General features: G+C 58.6%; 1 protein-coding gene across 2 annotated transcripts in view; it reads left to right on the top strand.

Annotated features, from left to right (window-relative positions):
* LTBP4 (latent transforming growth factor beta binding protein 4) overlaps positions 1–16,608 on the top strand; it is a 28,975-nt gene that overhangs the window by 7,211 nt on the left and 5,156 nt on the right. For both annotated transcript variants that reach the window (XM_007458638.1, XM_007458639.1), the window contains 23 exons: positions 2,856–3,047; positions 3,208–3,455; positions 3,532–3,634; positions 4,000–4,074; positions 4,164–4,286; positions 4,821–4,985; positions 5,821–5,970; positions 6,069–6,200; positions 6,832–6,963; positions 7,048–7,173; positions 7,946–8,071; positions 8,611–8,853; positions 9,331–9,456; positions 9,545–9,664; positions 10,402–10,530; positions 10,753–10,878; positions 11,170–11,292; positions 11,493–11,624; positions 12,662–12,793; positions 12,873–12,998; positions 14,369–14,515; positions 15,815–16,078; positions 16,369–16,439. In XM_007458638.1, the coding sequence (XP_007458700.1) occupies positions 2,856–3,047; positions 3,208–3,455; positions 3,532–3,634; positions 4,000–4,074; positions 4,164–4,286; positions 4,821–4,985; positions 5,821–5,970; positions 6,069–6,200; positions 6,832–6,963; positions 7,048–7,173; positions 7,946–8,071; positions 8,611–8,853; positions 9,331–9,456; positions 9,545–9,664; positions 10,402–10,530; positions 10,753–10,878; positions 11,170–11,292; positions 11,493–11,624; positions 12,662–12,793; positions 12,873–12,998; positions 14,369–14,515; positions 15,815–16,078; positions 16,369–16,439 (3,311 nt within the window). The remainder of the gene's footprint in view (positions 1–2,855; positions 3,048–3,207; positions 3,456–3,531; positions 3,635–3,999; positions 4,075–4,163; positions 4,287–4,820; positions 4,986–5,820; positions 5,971–6,068; positions 6,201–6,831; positions 6,964–7,047; positions 7,174–7,945; positions 8,072–8,610; positions 8,854–9,330; positions 9,457–9,544; positions 9,665–10,401; positions 10,531–10,752; positions 10,879–11,169; positions 11,293–11,492; positions 11,625–12,661; positions 12,794–12,872; positions 12,999–14,368; positions 14,516–15,814; positions 16,079–16,368; positions 16,440–16,608) is intronic.

Raw genomic sequence — 16,608 nt, 5'->3', positions numbered from 1 at the left:
GGAAAGAGTTCGTAGAAGGAGGGTCTCTGCAGGACCCTGAGTTGCAAGGGTCGCACGTGGAAGAGCAATCCAGGCAGGAGGCCTAGGGGAAAAGGCGCCCCCTGGGGGCAGAGGGGACAGGAGGAGTGTGCGCACCAGGCTCCCCTAGAGATGGAGAGCCCTTGGTGGGGGGGTGGGCCACCTGTTGGCCCCAGGGTATGGTGGTGGGTGGGCTCTCAGGGTCTGGGCCTACCTGCCCCCAGCCCCAGAGGCCCTCTGGAGTGGGGAGTGGGGGCCCCTGGTGCCGGAGAACTCGCCCAGCCTGGCTCCCAGCCAACCCAGCCCTGGCCAGCGTGAGCTCATCTCCCGCCTGAGCCCCCGCCCGCTGCCACTCCCTCTCTCCTCCCCTTCCTCCCTCCTTCCTTCACTCCCTCCCGGCCCAGCCTCAACGGGCCTGTGCCAGGAGCCTTGCCCAGGCGGGTGCCAAGCCCCTGGAGGCACAAGGAGGGGTCTGTGAAGGGGGCTGACCTCGGGAGGACCTCGATGTCCTCAGCCCCTCATCCCTCCAAGGGTGTGGGACATGGAGTTGCCTGTGCCCGTGTAGCGGCCCGCCCTGGGTGTGGAGGCCCTCAGGGTGCTGGGCGGGGTGGGGGGTGGGGTCTACATTCAGGATGAGAGAAGACTGACAAGTGTCTTTGGAGGTTAGGAAATGCCCCCAGACTTAGCTGGATTACCACCCGCAACCCCCCAACAGAGACCCTTACTATTTTGGAATCTTGATTCCTAGTTAAGCCTCTCCTAGGCCTGCCACTTAATTAAGGACCCCTATTAGAGCACCCTGGAGTCCTGGCCTGACTCCTCTAACTAGGGGAGCCCAGAGTCTCTGCCCTCACGCCCTAAGCCCCTCTGCACCGCTATCAACAGACTCCGGAAACCAGCCCCTCCAGTGAAATTCCCTCACATTCTTCTGAGGTAATCTCCCCAGACTGTGCCCCTCACCAGAGAACTCTAGCTTTGTCCCTCAGCTATTCCTCCCCACATCCAGGGGAAACCCCGGATTACAGATTCTATACAGTGATAACTCTGCTCCCTAGTCGAATTCTCTTCCCAGAAAAGGCTCCTATTTTCTTCTCTTTCCAAGTGATCCCCTATTCCTGTCTATCCAAGTCCTTCCCTTCCAGCTGACTCCCTCCCCAGGAACTTCTGATCCATCTATCTTCAGAGAAACCCAGAGTTGGCCTTGATCAGTGATCCTCCCAAGAGGACTACAGATACTGTGTTTCCCCCAAGCAGCCATTCATCAAAAAGACTTGGGTACCTAATCCCTTAGCTGAGAGCGGAGGGGGGATTCCACAGTATCTTACAGTCTTCCCAGACAGTTGAGACTCTCTTGGGCTGGGGACTCCCAAGAACCCTTCTCCATCTAAACCTTGTTCTCAGCACCCTCAAATTGGCCATTCCCTAGAAGACACTAGAGCCCTGTTTTTAGGTAACCCTCCCCAAAAGGACTTAAGGGATTCCTTCTGTTGAAGGGTGCCTCCGTTTCCTCTGGGATAGGCTCCCTTTCTGTTCCAGAAACCTCCAGTGGCCTTTGAACCCCAGAGTGCTGCCTTCTAACTGATCTCCCAGGAGTGCAGTCTCTTTACCCTTATAAATTGAGGGGGCGCCCTCTATGCTTTCCTGTCTCCAGTGTGTGGCTCAGAATCCCAGACACGCCTTCCTGGACGGCCCCGGCGGCCTGCCCCCTTCCTGCCCTCCGCACAGCTGTCTCCAGCTGTTCTCGGCAGCCCCTGGGGAGAAAGGGAGGGGGTGCCCTCGCAAGATACGTCCGGCCTTCTTTGGCTCAGCGGGCCCGGGGCTCCCTAAGGATCCGGAATGAGGAGCCGCCGCCCTGCCCCCGCCGCACCCCTCTTTGTTTACCCCGCCGCACAGCTGGTAGTGCCCCGCCCAGAGGTGGCCTGAGGCCCAGCGAGGGCGCGCCTAGGGGAGAGCAGGCGCGTTCCCGCTGGCCCCGCCCCGGGGCTACTGGAGGCGGGAAGACAGAGCTAGAACTGGAGAGCCGGAGCCAAGGGGAGGTGGGAGGAGACAAAGCGCGGGGGGCGGGGGCTGGCTAGGACGTCCAGATAGCCGGGAGGTGGGGTGAGAGGAACGTGAGCGAGTGAGCCAGGGCAAATTAACTTGAGGAAAGGAAGGTGGGTGAGCCTAAAGGCTGCAGGTTAGACGCCTTGATAGGCGGGGTTTACAATCCCTCGGGTGATGTGGGCAGGGTGCGTAGAAGGGGAGGGGGGGAAACCGCACAGCCTGTGGGCGGAGCTTGAACGTAGTGGACTCTGCCGGACGGGGTGTGAGCGTGCCTAGAATGGTAAGGAGACGGAGTTGCGAGCAAGGGGTAGTGCCAGGGAGTGGCAAAATGTGGGTTTGGTCAGTGGAAGTGACCAGCGCTGGGCCTGAGGGGCTGAACAGTAAAAGATGGGCGGTGCCAAATGCGAAGACAAGAGCTAGAGTGGGCGGGGCTGAGCCTACGGGCGGGTACTACGCTGTCTGGGCGGGGCTGGTACGCCGTGGACTCGGCCAGAAAGTGGGACTCGAGAGGGAGGGCGGGGTGAAATGAAAGTGAAGGAGCTGGAGGGCGCGGCGAGTGGACCCAGTGGGCGGAGCTGTACCATCAAGGGCTGTACGACTGGACCCAGCCAATGCAAGTGGCCAGGGTTAAGGGGGAGATGACTCAAGACAGCTCACGGCGGAACGACTTTGAACTGAGTGATACCTTTGAGGGTGTAGCTACAACGTTAGGGACTGAGCTCGTTTGAGTGCGCTCGTCCCAGGGGGGCTGCAAGGAGGGTTGCCGGCCCTGAGTGTCCTCGCTCTCCCCCTAGTCCTGTGTCCCTTGATCTGTCACAACGGAGGTGTGTGCGTGAAGCCTGACCGCTGCCTCTGTCCCCCGGACTTCGCTGGCAAGTTCTGCCAGTTGCATTCATCGGGCGCCCGACCCCCGGCCCCGGCCATGCCAGGCTTCACCCGCTCTGTGTACACCATGCCACTGGCCAACCACCGTGACGATGAGCATGGTGAGGAAAGTGCGGCCGGAGTCCCCTCCGCCCCCTCTGTCCACCACCTTGCCGTTCCTCTGACTCCCATCTTTCCTACCTTCTCTTAAGTACCCTTCTCCAGCGCGCCCTTTCCCCCATTCCTACTCCCACTTTGCCCCCCCCCCGTGCCTCTCTCCAGGCGTGGCGTCTATGGTGAGCGTCCACGTGGAGCACCCGCAGGAGGCGTCGGTGGTGGTGCACCAGGTGGAGCGTGTGTCCGGCCCTTGGGAGGAGGCGGACGCCGAGGCAGTGGCGCGGGCGGAGGCGGCGGCTCGGGCGGAGGCGGCAGCGCCCTACACGGTGCTGGCACAGAGCGCGCCGCGCGAGGACGGCTACTCGGACGCCTCGGGCTTCGGTTACTGCTTTCGGGAGCTGCGCGGAGGCGAAGTGAGAGGAGGCCGGTGGGGAGGGACCCGGAGCGTGCCACCGCGCGGGGGCGCGCTCACCCTACACTTCCCCACAGTGTGCGTCCCCGCTGCCCGGGCTCCGGACGCAAGAGGTCTGCTGCAGAGGGGCCGGCTTGGCCTGGGGCGTTCACGACTGTCAGTCGTGCTCGGAGCTCCTGGGTAAGCCCCAGGATGTCCCCGAGGTGCTCGGAGCTGGGGAGGAGTGAGAACCCTGCTGCTTCTTGTACTCTGCCCATAGATATACCCTTACACAAATTCTAGCCGTGCCTACCCGTTGTGGGGATCATTTCCAGTCTAGACCTATCCATACCGTCTGGGACCACCCACCCCACTTTCTGACTTTGGCTACCCTGTTCTCACTCGGCCTTTGTGCCCATAGGCCTACTCACGCAGATCGCCAACCTAAGGCTGACCTTGCACTCAAACCACACTCAACACCTTTTAGTTCCTCCCACCCCACTTTCGTCCCCGCCCACTCCATCTCGCTCCGCGCGCCCCGGCCCAACCCTCTCCTCTCTCTACAGGTAACTCCGAACAAGTGGGCGTCCCAGATGGACCGTGTCCAACTGGCTTTGAAAGGGTTAATGGGTCCTGCGAAGGTGAGCTGGGGCAGGCGTGGGAGGAGCTTGGGACGGGGCTGGCTGGGAGCTTGCCCCTGACGCCACTGGAACCACCCCTTCTCGCGCAGATGTGGATGAGTGTGAGACTGGCGGGCGCTGCCAGCACGGGGAGTGTGCGAACACGCATGGTGGATACACCTGCGTGTGCCCCGACGGCTTTCTGCTTGACTCGTCCCGCAGCAGCTGCATCTGTGAGTCACTGGGGCCTGAAGCTGGTCCCATGTCCGCCCTACCCTCATGCCAGAACATCCCTGGCTCTAATTCCCTTAGACCACACTCCCCCCAGATGCTCCCAGATCCCAGGTTCACCCAGTCACTCTTAGACCCCCCTCAGAACGTCTCATCTCAGACTCTCATTCACCCTCAGACTCCCTGAACCTTCCTCAGCTCCTCTAAGAACCCCTCAAACCTTTTGGATTAGGACCCCCAGACTTTCATCAGCTCCTCGCAAGCCCCCAAATTCCCTCCTCTCTCTCTCGACCACCAGACCTTCTTCAGATCCTGAGATGCTTTCCAGATTCTCTCACTCACCCTTCAGACTCTCCTCAAGCCCCAAGCCATTTTCAGACCTCCCAGACCCCTCAGCTCTTCCTCACACTCAGTGCTTTCCCAGATGCCCCTCACACCCACCAAACCCTCCCTGGGACCATTCCCCTACCTCCCAGATCCCCTAATCCCACTACACTCCCAACCCCACCCTGAAGAATTTCCTCCCCCACCCCCAGCCCAACACGTGATCTCAGAGGCCAAGGGGCCCTGCTTCCGCGTGCTCCGCGACGGCGGCTGCTCGCTGCCCATTCTGCGCAACATCACCAAACAGATCTGCTGCTGCAGCCGCGTAGGCAAAGCCTGGGGCCGGGGTTGCCAGCTCTGCCCACCCTTTGGCTCAGGTGAGCGCCTCCTGCCCGCCTTTCTCCAGACTTGACACAGACAGCCCCCATTCTAGGCTCCGCCCCCAGCGCCTCCAACCAGGTTGGGCCCTAGCCTTGGCCACGCACCCAGCATCTGAGACAGCCTATCTTCAGACTGGACTCCACCCTGGCTTGCACATGACCTTGAAGTTAGGCTGTGTCTGCCGAGCGTCACCCCCAGCCTCGACCTCCCCTAGCCCTTGAGATAGGCTGTCTGCCCAACCTCGTCCCCAGGCTCTGGCCACCTCCCCAGCTTCTGAGACACTGCCTTCAACCTAGGTTCCGCCTTGGGCCCCGCCCCAGACACGCCCCTCCCGGAGACACCTCCCAGGCAATCTTGCTTCTTCATAAAACCAGACCCCACAATGGACCTGACTGTTTCCTGGCCTTCAACCCCATCCCTGTAGACACCAAACCAGACCCTGCCCTCAACTTCGGTCCCTGCCATCATCCCAAAGAGGGAGAAACATCCTTGGTCCCACCTTTAGCCTCTGAGATGTCCCATTCTTTGGCCACTGGGGCCTGAAGCTGGTCCCATGTCTGCCCTACCCTCATGCCAGAACATCCCTGGCTCTAATTCCCTTAGACCACACTCCCCCCAGATGCTCCCAGACCCCAGGTCCCCCCAGTCACTCTTAGACCCCATTTCAGCATACAACGCAAACCCCTAACACACTCCCAGGCTAAGCCCTACCCACGGTCAAGGCCAGACCCTAGCCCCCCGCTTTTCTCTCTCCTTCACCCCGCTTCCCTCTCATTCCCCCCTACTCTCTTGCCCTCTCTCTGCCCATCTTCTTACCTTTCCTGTGTCCAGAGGGTTTTCGGGAGATCTGCCCAGCTGGCCCTGGCTACCATTACTCGGCCTCTGACCTCCGCTACAACACCAGACCCCTGGGCCAGGAACCACCCCGAGTGTCCCTCAGCCAGCCCCGTGCCCCATCCTCCACCTCTCGGCCACGCACAGGTGAGCTGGTTTCTGGGGGAGGGAGTGTTGTCTCCAAGGGGAGATGAGTGGGGACACCCAAACCCAGGTCTCCACTGTTGATAGCCCTTCTTTACCAGGCTTTCTGCCCACTCATCGCCCAGAACCCCGGCCTGAGCCACGGCTAGAACCGAGGCCAGAGCCCCGTCCGGGCCCTGAGCTTCCCCTGCCCAGCATCCCTGCCTGGACTGGTCCGGAGATCCCTGAATCAGGTGCGGTAGAGGGAATCAGCGGCATTGTTGGGGGTATTACAGGCAGGAGTTGGGGGGAGAGGGGCTCCAAAGTGAAGATTCTACAATAGAACAGATAAGGATGTGACAGCCAGAGGAGTTAAGGAATGGGTGGGGAAAGATAAAGGTTTGAAGGGTGGGGTGGTGGTTACATCAGGAGCTGGAGTCAGGCAAGCCTGGGTGCAAGTTCTCTGTCAGTTGGGAAGGTCAATTTAACCTCCCTGAGGCTCAGTTTCTTCATCTATAAAATGCGGATCATTGTGAGGATTCAGCAAGCTGCCTCTGAAGTATCTGGCACATAGTAAGTGCTCAGTTAACGTGAGACAAATAATTATTTTTCACGGAGGACACTAAGAACATATCTCAGGCAGAAGACTGGGGAGCAAAATATTAAAAAATGAAGGCTTTGGAGTGGCATTATGGGAGGATTCAGGCAGAGGATCTGATGAGAATGTCCCATGATAAAGGAGAGCGACATCAGAGGGGGAAGACTGGGCTTGAGGAGGGACATCCGGCAGGATGTTTTAGGCAGAGGATCTGAGGGAATTGTACTGGGATGAAAGGGACAGAAGATTGATACATGGGGGAACCCTGGTTCACTGGACCCCCGCAGGTCCCTCTGCAGGCGAGTGTCAACGTACTCCCCAGGTCTGCGGCCCGGGACGCTGCATTCCCCGGCCCAGTGGCTACACCTGCGCGTGTGACTCCGGTTTCCGGCTCAGCCCGCAGGGCATGCGCTGCATTGGTGAGCCAGGCCGAGGGGGAGGACGGAGGCGGGGCAGGCGGCTCTACCCTGTCACCTCCTGACCAGACCCCTCCGTACCCTCAGACGTGGACGAATGTCGCCGCATTCCCACGCCTTGTGCTCCCGGGCGCTGCGAAAACACGCCAGGCAGCTTCCGTTGCGTGTGCGGGCCGGGCTTCCGAGCTGGCCCGAGGGGTGCGGAGTGTCTGGGTGAGAAATCCAGGCCCGACCCCAGCTGGGGTCTCGCTCCAGCTCTCCCTCTGGAGCAATTCCCGCCCTCGCACTCTTCCCCATATCCCTTCAGCCCAACTACTGCCTTGGCCTGGCCCCTGGCCCCTGGCCCCGTCTCCAAACCAGCTCCCGCTCTCACTTCGGCCCCACCACTGCCTCTTTCCGGCCCAGCCGGCCCATCCCGTCGGGGCCGGTCCCTGCTGTACTACTGTCCCGCCCCTCTCCTCGACTGGGTCCCGGCTCCGCCCCTTCCTTGGCCCCGCCCCTTCAATATTCCAGACTATCTCCTGCCCTCTCCAAGGCCCCTCCCCTGTCTCACAGCTGCTGCAACCTATCTACTCACCATGACTCCTGATTTCCACCCTGCCACACCAGTGCACCGTCCCCGAACCACCCCTTCCCTCGCTCCTGCCTTCCCTTTGTTCGGTCCCCAAAGCTGTTCTTCCCGCCCTTGCCCTCCCCAGGCCCTGCCCTCCCCAAATTGCGTCCCCCCCCACGGTCCTCCTCTCTGACTCTGCCCAAGCTGGGTCCCCAACTCTTGTCCTGTCCTCCCCGCTGAAGCCCCGCTGAAGCCTTAAACCGAGCCGCTCCGAGCCCCTCTACCGCCCCTAGTCTCCTGCCTCGGCCTGGCCCTGGCCGAAGCTTGACTCCGCCCCTGCCGTCCCCGCCTCCCCGCCTCCCCAGGCCTTCTGGGGGAGGCGAGGAGGCGGAGTGTCTGCCTCAGTCCCAGCCACGCGGTTTGTGCCCGCAGACGTGGACGAGTGCCACCGCGTGCCGCCACCCTGTGACCGTGGGCGCTGCGAGAACACGCCAGGCAGCTTCCTGTGCGTGTGCCCCGCTGGGTACCAGGCTGCGCCCCACGGAGCCAGCTGCCAGGGTGAGGGATTGGGCATGTAAGGGGAAGGGTAGAGCGGCAGTGGTGAGGGATGGAGATACCGAGCAATGAGGCAGAGGGAGGCTGATTGATGGGAGAAAGAGGCCAGGCTCTGAGAACCAGACATGCAGCCTGTTGGGGATGGAGAGGCCAAGTGTTGGAAAACAGAAAGGCTGAGTCATGGAGGATGGAGAAGCAGAGGGATGGGGGATGGAGACGTCATTAATGGGAGAAGGGGGAGAGTTATGGAGGACAGAGTTTAAGGAGGCCCACTGATATGGACTAGAAAGACAGTTCTAGGAAGCAGACAAGCAGCTTAATAGGGACTGAGGAATTAGAGGGATGGAGGATAGAGTTAGAATGATGACGGATAAGGAGGCAGAGTGCTGGAAGGTGGAGAGCAGAATCATGGGGACAGGGTGGCAGAATGATGGAGGGTGGAAGGTCAGAGCGATGGAGGTCAGGGAGGTAGAATAGAGCATGGGGGCGGCGGGCAGAAGGGGCATAAAGGAGGTATGACCTGGGTCCCTTGCTCTGAGCAGATGTGGATGAATGCATCCAGAGCCCAGGCCTGTGTGGGCGAGGGGTCTGTGAGAACCTGCCTGGCTCTTTCCACTGTGTGTGCCCGGCTGGCTTCCGGGGCTCAGCGTGCGAAGAGGATGTGGATGAGTGTGCCCAGGAGCCACCACCCTGTGGGCCAGGCCGTTGTGACAACACAGCAGGCTCCTTTCACTGTGCCTGCCCTGCTGGCTTCCGCTCCCATGGGCCGGGGGCCCCCTGCCAAGGTGAGGGTGCTGAGTCCAAAGCCACTTCACGTCCATCTGCTGTAGGGACTGGAGACAGGTTTGGGAGACAGACAGGCAGAGTGATGAGGCTCAGTGAAGGAGGACAGGGACAGAGGCCTGGGGGTATTGAGGGGGTGGGGAGGGTCTGGCTCCAGCATCTTCTCCCCTTTCTCCAAATATGAGGGTGCTCTCCATTCCTCCTCGTTTTTTGGATGATACCCTTGTGCTTGTGGGAGCCCTGAGGAAGGGACAACTCTGAGTCAGGGAAGGCAACATGCAGGAGGTGGTGCCTTAGCCGCATCCTGGCAGCTGGAGAGACCATTAATGGGGAAACAACGAAAGGGTCTGTCCTTCTGGGAGGAGGGAGCAGCCTGAACAAAGTCCAGGACGCTTCCTCCAGAGTAGAATGTTGGGGTGGGTGGTGATGGCAATGGGTCCAGGCCCCTTCCTCAGCCCCACTGGTCTCCTGTGCCCCAGATGTGGATGAGTGTGCCCGTAGCCCCCCGCCCTGCACCTATGGCCGGTGTGAGAACACAGAAGGCAGCTTCCAGTGCGTCTGCCCCACGGGCTTCCAACCCAGTGCTACCGGCTCTGAGTGCGAGGGTGAGGCCGGGGAGGGAGGGAGGAGTGTGGATGGGTGAGGGGGGCGTTGGGCCACTCCTCCAAAGCCACCCTCTCCTCTGCTCCCCAGATGTGGATGAGTGTGAGAAGCACCTGGCATGTCCTGGGCAGGAGTGTGTGAACTCACCTGGCTCCTTCCAGTGCAGGGCCTGTCCTGCTGGTCACCACCTGTACCATGGCCGATGTACTGGTGAGATCAGGCCCTGGGTGTGACCTTGGACCTGCATCATGCCTCCTGACCCAGATCATGACCCCTGACCTGGCCTACAACCTTCTAACCCTGGATCTCAATCCCCTTACCTGGACCACAACCCCCAGAGCCTGACTGCAATTCTTGACCTAGACTATGAACCCCTGATCAGACTGCAGTTCCTGATTTGGACCACGACCCCTGGCCCTGAGTGTGACTCTTGACTCTGTGACCAATGAACCCTCAACTTGACTGTGACATTTGACCTAAACATAACTACTGACCACAGCCCTGACTACAACCCGTGACTCTGTGTGATGATGCTTGATCCTGCCTCTTCCACTGCCCCTGCCCCTTCTCAGAGTACCTTCCCTGGGGCCTGATTGTGTTCATGATCCTGGACCCTGACCCCTGACTAGAGACTCTGGCCCCTGACTCACCAGAACGCCATCTAATTATCCTGGTTTATAATACCTGACCCCTTACCCTAATTAATGTCTGACGCCTGTCTCAGTCCAGAGTCCCTTCACCTGACCCCAGGATCCTGGCACAGGGAGTTCCCAGAAACCCAGACTCAAGGACCCCCAACCCCAGTCTCCCCTACCCACTTCTGCCACGGAGCCTTCACCTCATATCCATCCCAAAACACTTCCCATCACCTTCAGACCCCTCTCCCCCAAGGGGATCCATCAGTGTGTTCCTAGACAGAACCCCTTCTGAAATCCCCATTCCCACAGATGTGGACGAATGCCGTTCGGGCGCCTCCTGCGGCCCCCATGGCCACTGCACTAACACTGAAGGCTCCTTCCGCTGCACCTGCGCGCCAGGCTACCGGGCACCACCTGGTCGGCCCGGGCCCTGCGCAGGTGGGCTGGGCGGGGAAAAGGTTGGACAGCCTGGGAGTGGGACTTGGCTTCCTGGGTAAAGCCTGGTGGGGAGGTGGGAGCTGGACTAAGGGACTGCAGGTGGAATTTAGAAACCGGCCATCGGGGTGTGGCTTGGGGGGACAGGGTTGCTCCTTTGTAGGCGGGGCTTGGGTCTCGGGGGCGGGTCTGGTAACCCCGCAGCCCTATCTCTGGGTACCCTAGACGTGAACGAGTGCCTGGAGGGCGACTTTTGCTTCCCCAACGGCGAGTGCCTCAACACCGACGGCTCCTTTGCCTGTACTTGTGCTCCCGGTTACCGGCCCGGACCTCGCGGAGCCTCTTGCCTCGGTCCGTACCCCGGCTGGACCTGGGTCGGGAAAGGGTGGGGAAAGGAAGGGGCGGAGTTGGGAGACAAAAGGGGAAAGGGCGGAGTCTGGATAAGTTGGGCAGTGAATGGAAAGGATGGAGCCAAACCCGTCGGAGAGGTGGGGCTTGCAGGAAAGGGAGGAGCCTAAGGCAGGTGGGGAAGGCGTTAAGGCCTTGGAGCTGGAGGGGCGGGGAAAGGGAGGTGGAGGGTCGTGGCTTGGAATGTTAAGCAAAGAAGGAGATTCGCCTGCGGTTTCCGACACTGTCCCGCAGACGTGGACGAATGCAGCGAGGAGGACCTCTGCCAGAGCGGCATCTGTACCAACACCGACGGCTCTTTCGAGTGCGTCTGTCCTCCAGGACACCGCGCTGGCCCAGACCTCGCCTCCTGCCTCGGTGAGAGGCCTCGCCTCTGCCTGGTCCCTCTCCCCTCTGCCTCCCGGTCTCCCCCCTCTGCCTCTCCTCTGCTGCTTTCTCCCTTCCCCTTTCCTGCGACTCCCACCTCCCTCTTCTGACTCTCCCCTCCTTGACTCCCCCACCTTTTTTCCTTTCCCTCCCTGCCTCTCCCATCTGACTGCCCTGCCTCCCCTCCTCAGACGTGGACGAATGTCGGGAGCGGGGCCCGGCCTTGTGCGGGTCCCAGCGTTGTGAGAATTCCCCCGGCTCCTACCGCTGTGTCCGCGACTGCGACCCTGGCTACCACGCAGGCCCTGAGGGCACCTGTGACGGTGAGACCACTGCCCCACCCCCACGAAGAGTCGCAGAAGCCGGTTCCAAGCCTCACGGACTTGGGGGGAGGGGAGGGAAAGGGCTCCCAACCAATGTACTTAACTCTCTCCTAATCGTGGTGGAAACAAGCCACCAGCGTGTCTTTATATTTTTTTGTAGAGGGGAGGCAGGAGGATAGGGGAAGACACTCCCGTCAGGAAACAGGCCAAGCCTCGCTTCCAGAAGCAGCCCAGATTTGGGGGCGGGGGGGATGGTGTGTGGGTCAGCATTCTGTGGAACAGATGAAATGACTGCGGACTGCCTTGAGCTCTTGGGTTGCCAGACCCCCGATTCGTGGAAACCCAGTTTCATGGGGCCTCATTCATTAATTCCACAAGAATTCATTAAGCACCTACTGTATGCAACACTGTCAGTAGAACAGGCAATGAATAAAACAATCCCTATCCTCATGGAGTTGACGTTCTAGGGGGAGAGACAGACAAGAAATATGTAAATATGAACTCGATTCATTCAGCAAACAATTTGGGGGCACCTACTGTGTATCAGGCACTGTTCTACACCCTGGGGATACAATGAGGAGCAAGACAGGCACAAATCCCTGCCGACGTGGAGTTCGCGTTCTAGAGAGGTGACAGTCAGCATACCAATAACTACATGGATATAAGAAGTTTAAGAAGGAAAGTAAAGCAGGATAAATGGACAGAGATGACAGGGCAGTAGGGGTAGGGGTGCTAGGAGGGCTTAACCTAGACCCTTGAGTGAAGCAAGGGAGGGAGCCATGCAGATAGCTGAGGGAAGAGTGTTCCTGACAGAGGGAACAGCAAGTGCAAAGGCCCTGAGGCGGGACCATGTTTAGGCTATTTGAGATGTGGTAACGAGGCCTTAAGAGGTATCAATGCTTGTTGATTTTTAGAAGCTCAGACTCCTAGATTCAGAGACTTCTCAGTCATGGGAACTGGAAGCAGCACCAGGAACCTGTGAATCCAGGCCTGTGACTCCCCTCTCCTTCCCCCATCCCCTCCCCACTCTTTTGCAGATGTGGATGAGTGCCAGGAATATGGCCCAGGGATTTGTGGAGCCCAGCGCTGTGAGAATACCCCTGGCTCCTACCGCTGCACACCGGCCTGTGACCCTGGCTACCAGCCCACGCCAGGGGGCGGATGCCAGGGTGGGTGTCCCTGGGGCAATGGGTGAGATGTGGAGGGGATAGAAGGTCCAGCAATGGCCTGACTGTCTGGTGGTTGCAGATGTGGACGAATGCCGGAACCGGTCCTTCTGCGGGGCCCATGCCATGTGCCAGAACCTGCCTGGCTCCTTCCAGTGCCTCTGTGACCAGGGCTACGAGGGGGCGCGGGACGGGCGTCACTGCGTGGGTACGGGGCTCCAGGGGTTGGGTGGGGCCAGAGGGTGGGCAAGAGGTTGTCAGGCCCTGCTTCTCTCCATAGATCTGAATGCATGTAAACTTTAGGGATATGGAATTTAGACCTTGGAATATAAGATCATCTTCATGTCACTCAGGAACCCCTATTCATCCAGATTTTATTTGGGGCGTGCTTTAAAAATGCATGCATAAAGTAGTAAAAGCGCCCTAATTTTTTTTTTTGGCCGCGCCGCGCGGCATACGGGATCTTAGTTCCCGACCAGGGATCAAACCCGCGCCCCCTGCGGTGGAAGCGCAGAGTCTTAACCGCTGGACTGCCGGGGAAGTTCCAAAACTGCACTAATCTTAAGTGTACATAAACATCCTTTATTTTTTTCCCAACATTTTACGGGGAATCTTTTTTTTTCCTTTTTGCCGTGCCCCGCGGCTTGTGGGATCTTAGTTCCCGACCAGGGATTGAACCCGGGCCACGGCAGTGAAAGCGCCGTGGAAATCCCACGGACGGCCAGGGAAATTCCAAGGAAAATTTCTAAACATACAGAAAGTTAAAAGGCCTGTAGAATGAAACATCAGCATACCCATGATCTATATTCTGTTATTATCATTTGGTTATGCTTGTTTCCTCACACATCTTTCCATTAATCCACAAAATTTTTTGGATAGAATTTTAAAATTAAACTGCAGGCTTCGATATGCTTCCCCCTAAATTCTTCTGTGCGTAATGCATGTCATTAACCAGAGTTCAATTTGTGTTTACAGATATTTTTATTTGAGGTTCAATTTACATACAGTGCAATGCATGAGTCTTAATTATACATTCACTTCGTTTTGACAAATGCAAACACGACAGGCTTCATTTGTTTAAAGGGCATTAAACTGAAGTCCTGGGAAATGTTGGAACTTCAGGCATACGTGGATCCAGGAACTGTAGCAAGGCTAGCTGTTCTCCCAGCTCTGCTATCCTCTAATGCATTTATTTTCAGGCAGATTCTCTTTTCACAATGACAAAAGTGGCCCTAGCACCTCTGGTTGACATCCTTAGCTTTACATCCCTGGCTACAGAGGGAGGCTCTTTCTCCATATTTCTAGAACGAGTCCCAGGACTGGCTTTGTTTGGCCCAGCTTGGTCACTGCCTGTCTCTGAATCAGAGAAATGCAGCAATCTGCTTGGCCTGCTCAAAACATAGGTTGGAGGAGCAGAGGGCTCCCAAGGGAAATTCAGGGTTTGTCACCAAAAGATAAGCAGATGATGGGATCTGGGCCATTAAAATACTCATACTCAAAGCCCGGACTTTTAGACTTATGGAATTCCAGAAGTTTACAACCACTGACTCCCTCTTCCCTGTTGTCTCCTGTTCACAGATGTGAATGAATGTGAAACGCTACAGGGTGTGTGTGGAGCTGCCCTGTGTGAGAATGTGGAAGGCTCCTTCCTCTGTGTCTGCCCCAACAGCCCTGAGGAGTTTGACCCCATGACTGGGCGCTGTGTTCCCCCTCGGACGTCTGCTGGTGAGACTGAGATCAATGTATACTTAACTGACGGCTGACGGCCCCGCAGAAAAATAATGGGATCTAACCATTGCTGATGTGGACAGCTGCCATCAGTTAGATGCTGTTGTTTTAAACAACAAAAACCTTCAGAACACATGAGTTAACCTGGGTGTGGGACTCAGTGTCAGGAGAAGTAGATCCTGGCTCTGACTTTACCAGATTCCTTCATTCAACAGACGTTCCCTGAGTTTAGGCCCTTTTCTGGGCCCTGAGGACACAGCAGTGACCAGGAGAGACCACCCTGTCTTCAAGGGGCTCACAATCCAGTGGGGGCAGATAGCAATATAACCTGATGGTAACAACCCAGAGGAATCAGGACTGGGATGGACGAGGCACAGGCCAGAGCAAACAAGCCTATGATGGGAAAGGCTAGGGCGTGGTGGGAATCCAGAGGAGGTGCCTCCCCAGCCTTGAAGGAGAGTTAGGGAGGGCTTCCTGTAGGAGGGGATGTCTGAACTGAGAGTGGTAGGATGAGTAGAAATAAGCCAAGCCAAGTGGATGAGGGAGGGCATTCTGGGCAGAGGATACAGCAAGGGCAAAGGCCTGGCAAGGCAAGAGAGGACCTGACATGTTTGAGGGACTGAAGTAAGTTCAGGGTGACATGCTCTGCAGAGCGAGGGAAGGGGTGGGGAGAAGTGAGGCTGCAGAAGGAGTCAGGCGCCAGACCACACTGACTTATTACCGTGGTCAGGAGGTTGGACTTTTCTTGAGGGCACTCTGGCACCATGGAAAGGTTTTGAGCTGGAGAGGGGTATGATCAGATTTTGGAACTTCCTCTGGCTGCCATGTGAAGGTGGGCTGGAGTGGGGCTGGGACCTGAGCAGAGAGGACAGGGCTGGACCAAGGCAAGGGCCATGGGAGGGGAAGAGAGGGCAGGTGAGAGAAGGGCTCAAGAGGCCAAAGTGGACAGGCTGTGGGGCTGCTTGGGTCAGGGAGAGGTGTCCAGGCCTCGGTCTAGATTTGGGTGTGAAGGTTCTGAGACCAGATTGGGACACGTTGGATCTGAGGCCCCAGGGAGGCCTCCAGGAGGCCAGGGAAATCCCCTCTTCTCCTACCTGAACTGCAGCTTGGATGATGGGCTGGACACTTGGTAGAGTGAGATGGGGAGGCAAGAGGTACAGAAATGAGAGGAGGTGAGAATGGGAGAGAGATGATGACAGATGCTGAGAGGTGTGGCGTCGGTTCTGCCACATGGGGGCCTCAGTTTCCCCATCCATAACATAGGGGCTGGAGGCTCAGCCCACACTGTCTCCTCAGGCACGTTCCCGGGCCCGCAGCCCCACGTACCCGCCAGCCCCAGTCTGCCAGCCAGGCTCCCACCACCCCCGTCCCGCCGGCCCAGCCCACCTAGGCAGGGCCCTGTGGGCAGCGGGCGCCGGGAGTGCTACTTTGACACGGCAGCTCCGGATGCATGTGACAACATCCTGGCTCGGAACGTGACGTGGCAGGAGTGCTGCTGCACTGTGGGTGAGGGCTGGGGCAGCGGCTGCCGCATCCAGCAGTGCCCAAGCACCGAGACAGGTAGGCATGGGCCTCTGGGTGGACACAGGGCGGAGGGTTTGGGTGGCAATAGGTGGACGTGGGACTGGGACAATGGGACACATTTGGACAAGGGACTGAGGTGCTGGTATTGCACGGGCAAGAGTGAGCTGCCAGCCAGGTGGGTGCGAGTCTGAGAGGTGGATACAAACAGGCACAGGGGCTGAAGACTTGGGCAGTGAAGGGTGGGCACTGAGGCAAGTGGGCACAGGCAGGCCCAAGGCAGGGGCTGGGGCACGGGCGTCTGGGCTCAGCCTTGTCTCTGTGTGCAGCTGAGTACCAGTCATTGTGCCCCCACGGCCGGGGCTACCTGGCGCCCAGCGGAGACCTGAGCCTCCGGAGAGGTAAGGCCCGCCGACCCTCAGCCCCCAGGCCCAGCTCTGTCTCACCCTATCTCTGTTTTCTTTATCTCTGTCTCTCCCCCTCCCACCCTTATCTTCTGTATCTCTCCCTCTGGGTCTCTCTTGCCATCTCTGTCTTTCTCTTCCCTGATCATGCCCCGCAGCTATACC

The sequence above is a fragment of the Lipotes vexillifer genome, unplaced genomic scaffold, assembly GCF_000442215.2.
Source record: "Lipotes vexillifer unplaced genomic scaffold, Lipotes_vexillifer_v1.1 scaffold371, whole genome shotgun sequence".
In the NCBI taxonomy this organism is placed as follows: domain Eukaryota; kingdom Metazoa; phylum Chordata; class Mammalia; order Artiodactyla; family Lipotidae; genus Lipotes; species Lipotes vexillifer.
This window is presented reverse-complemented; position numbering and strand designations above follow the sequence as displayed.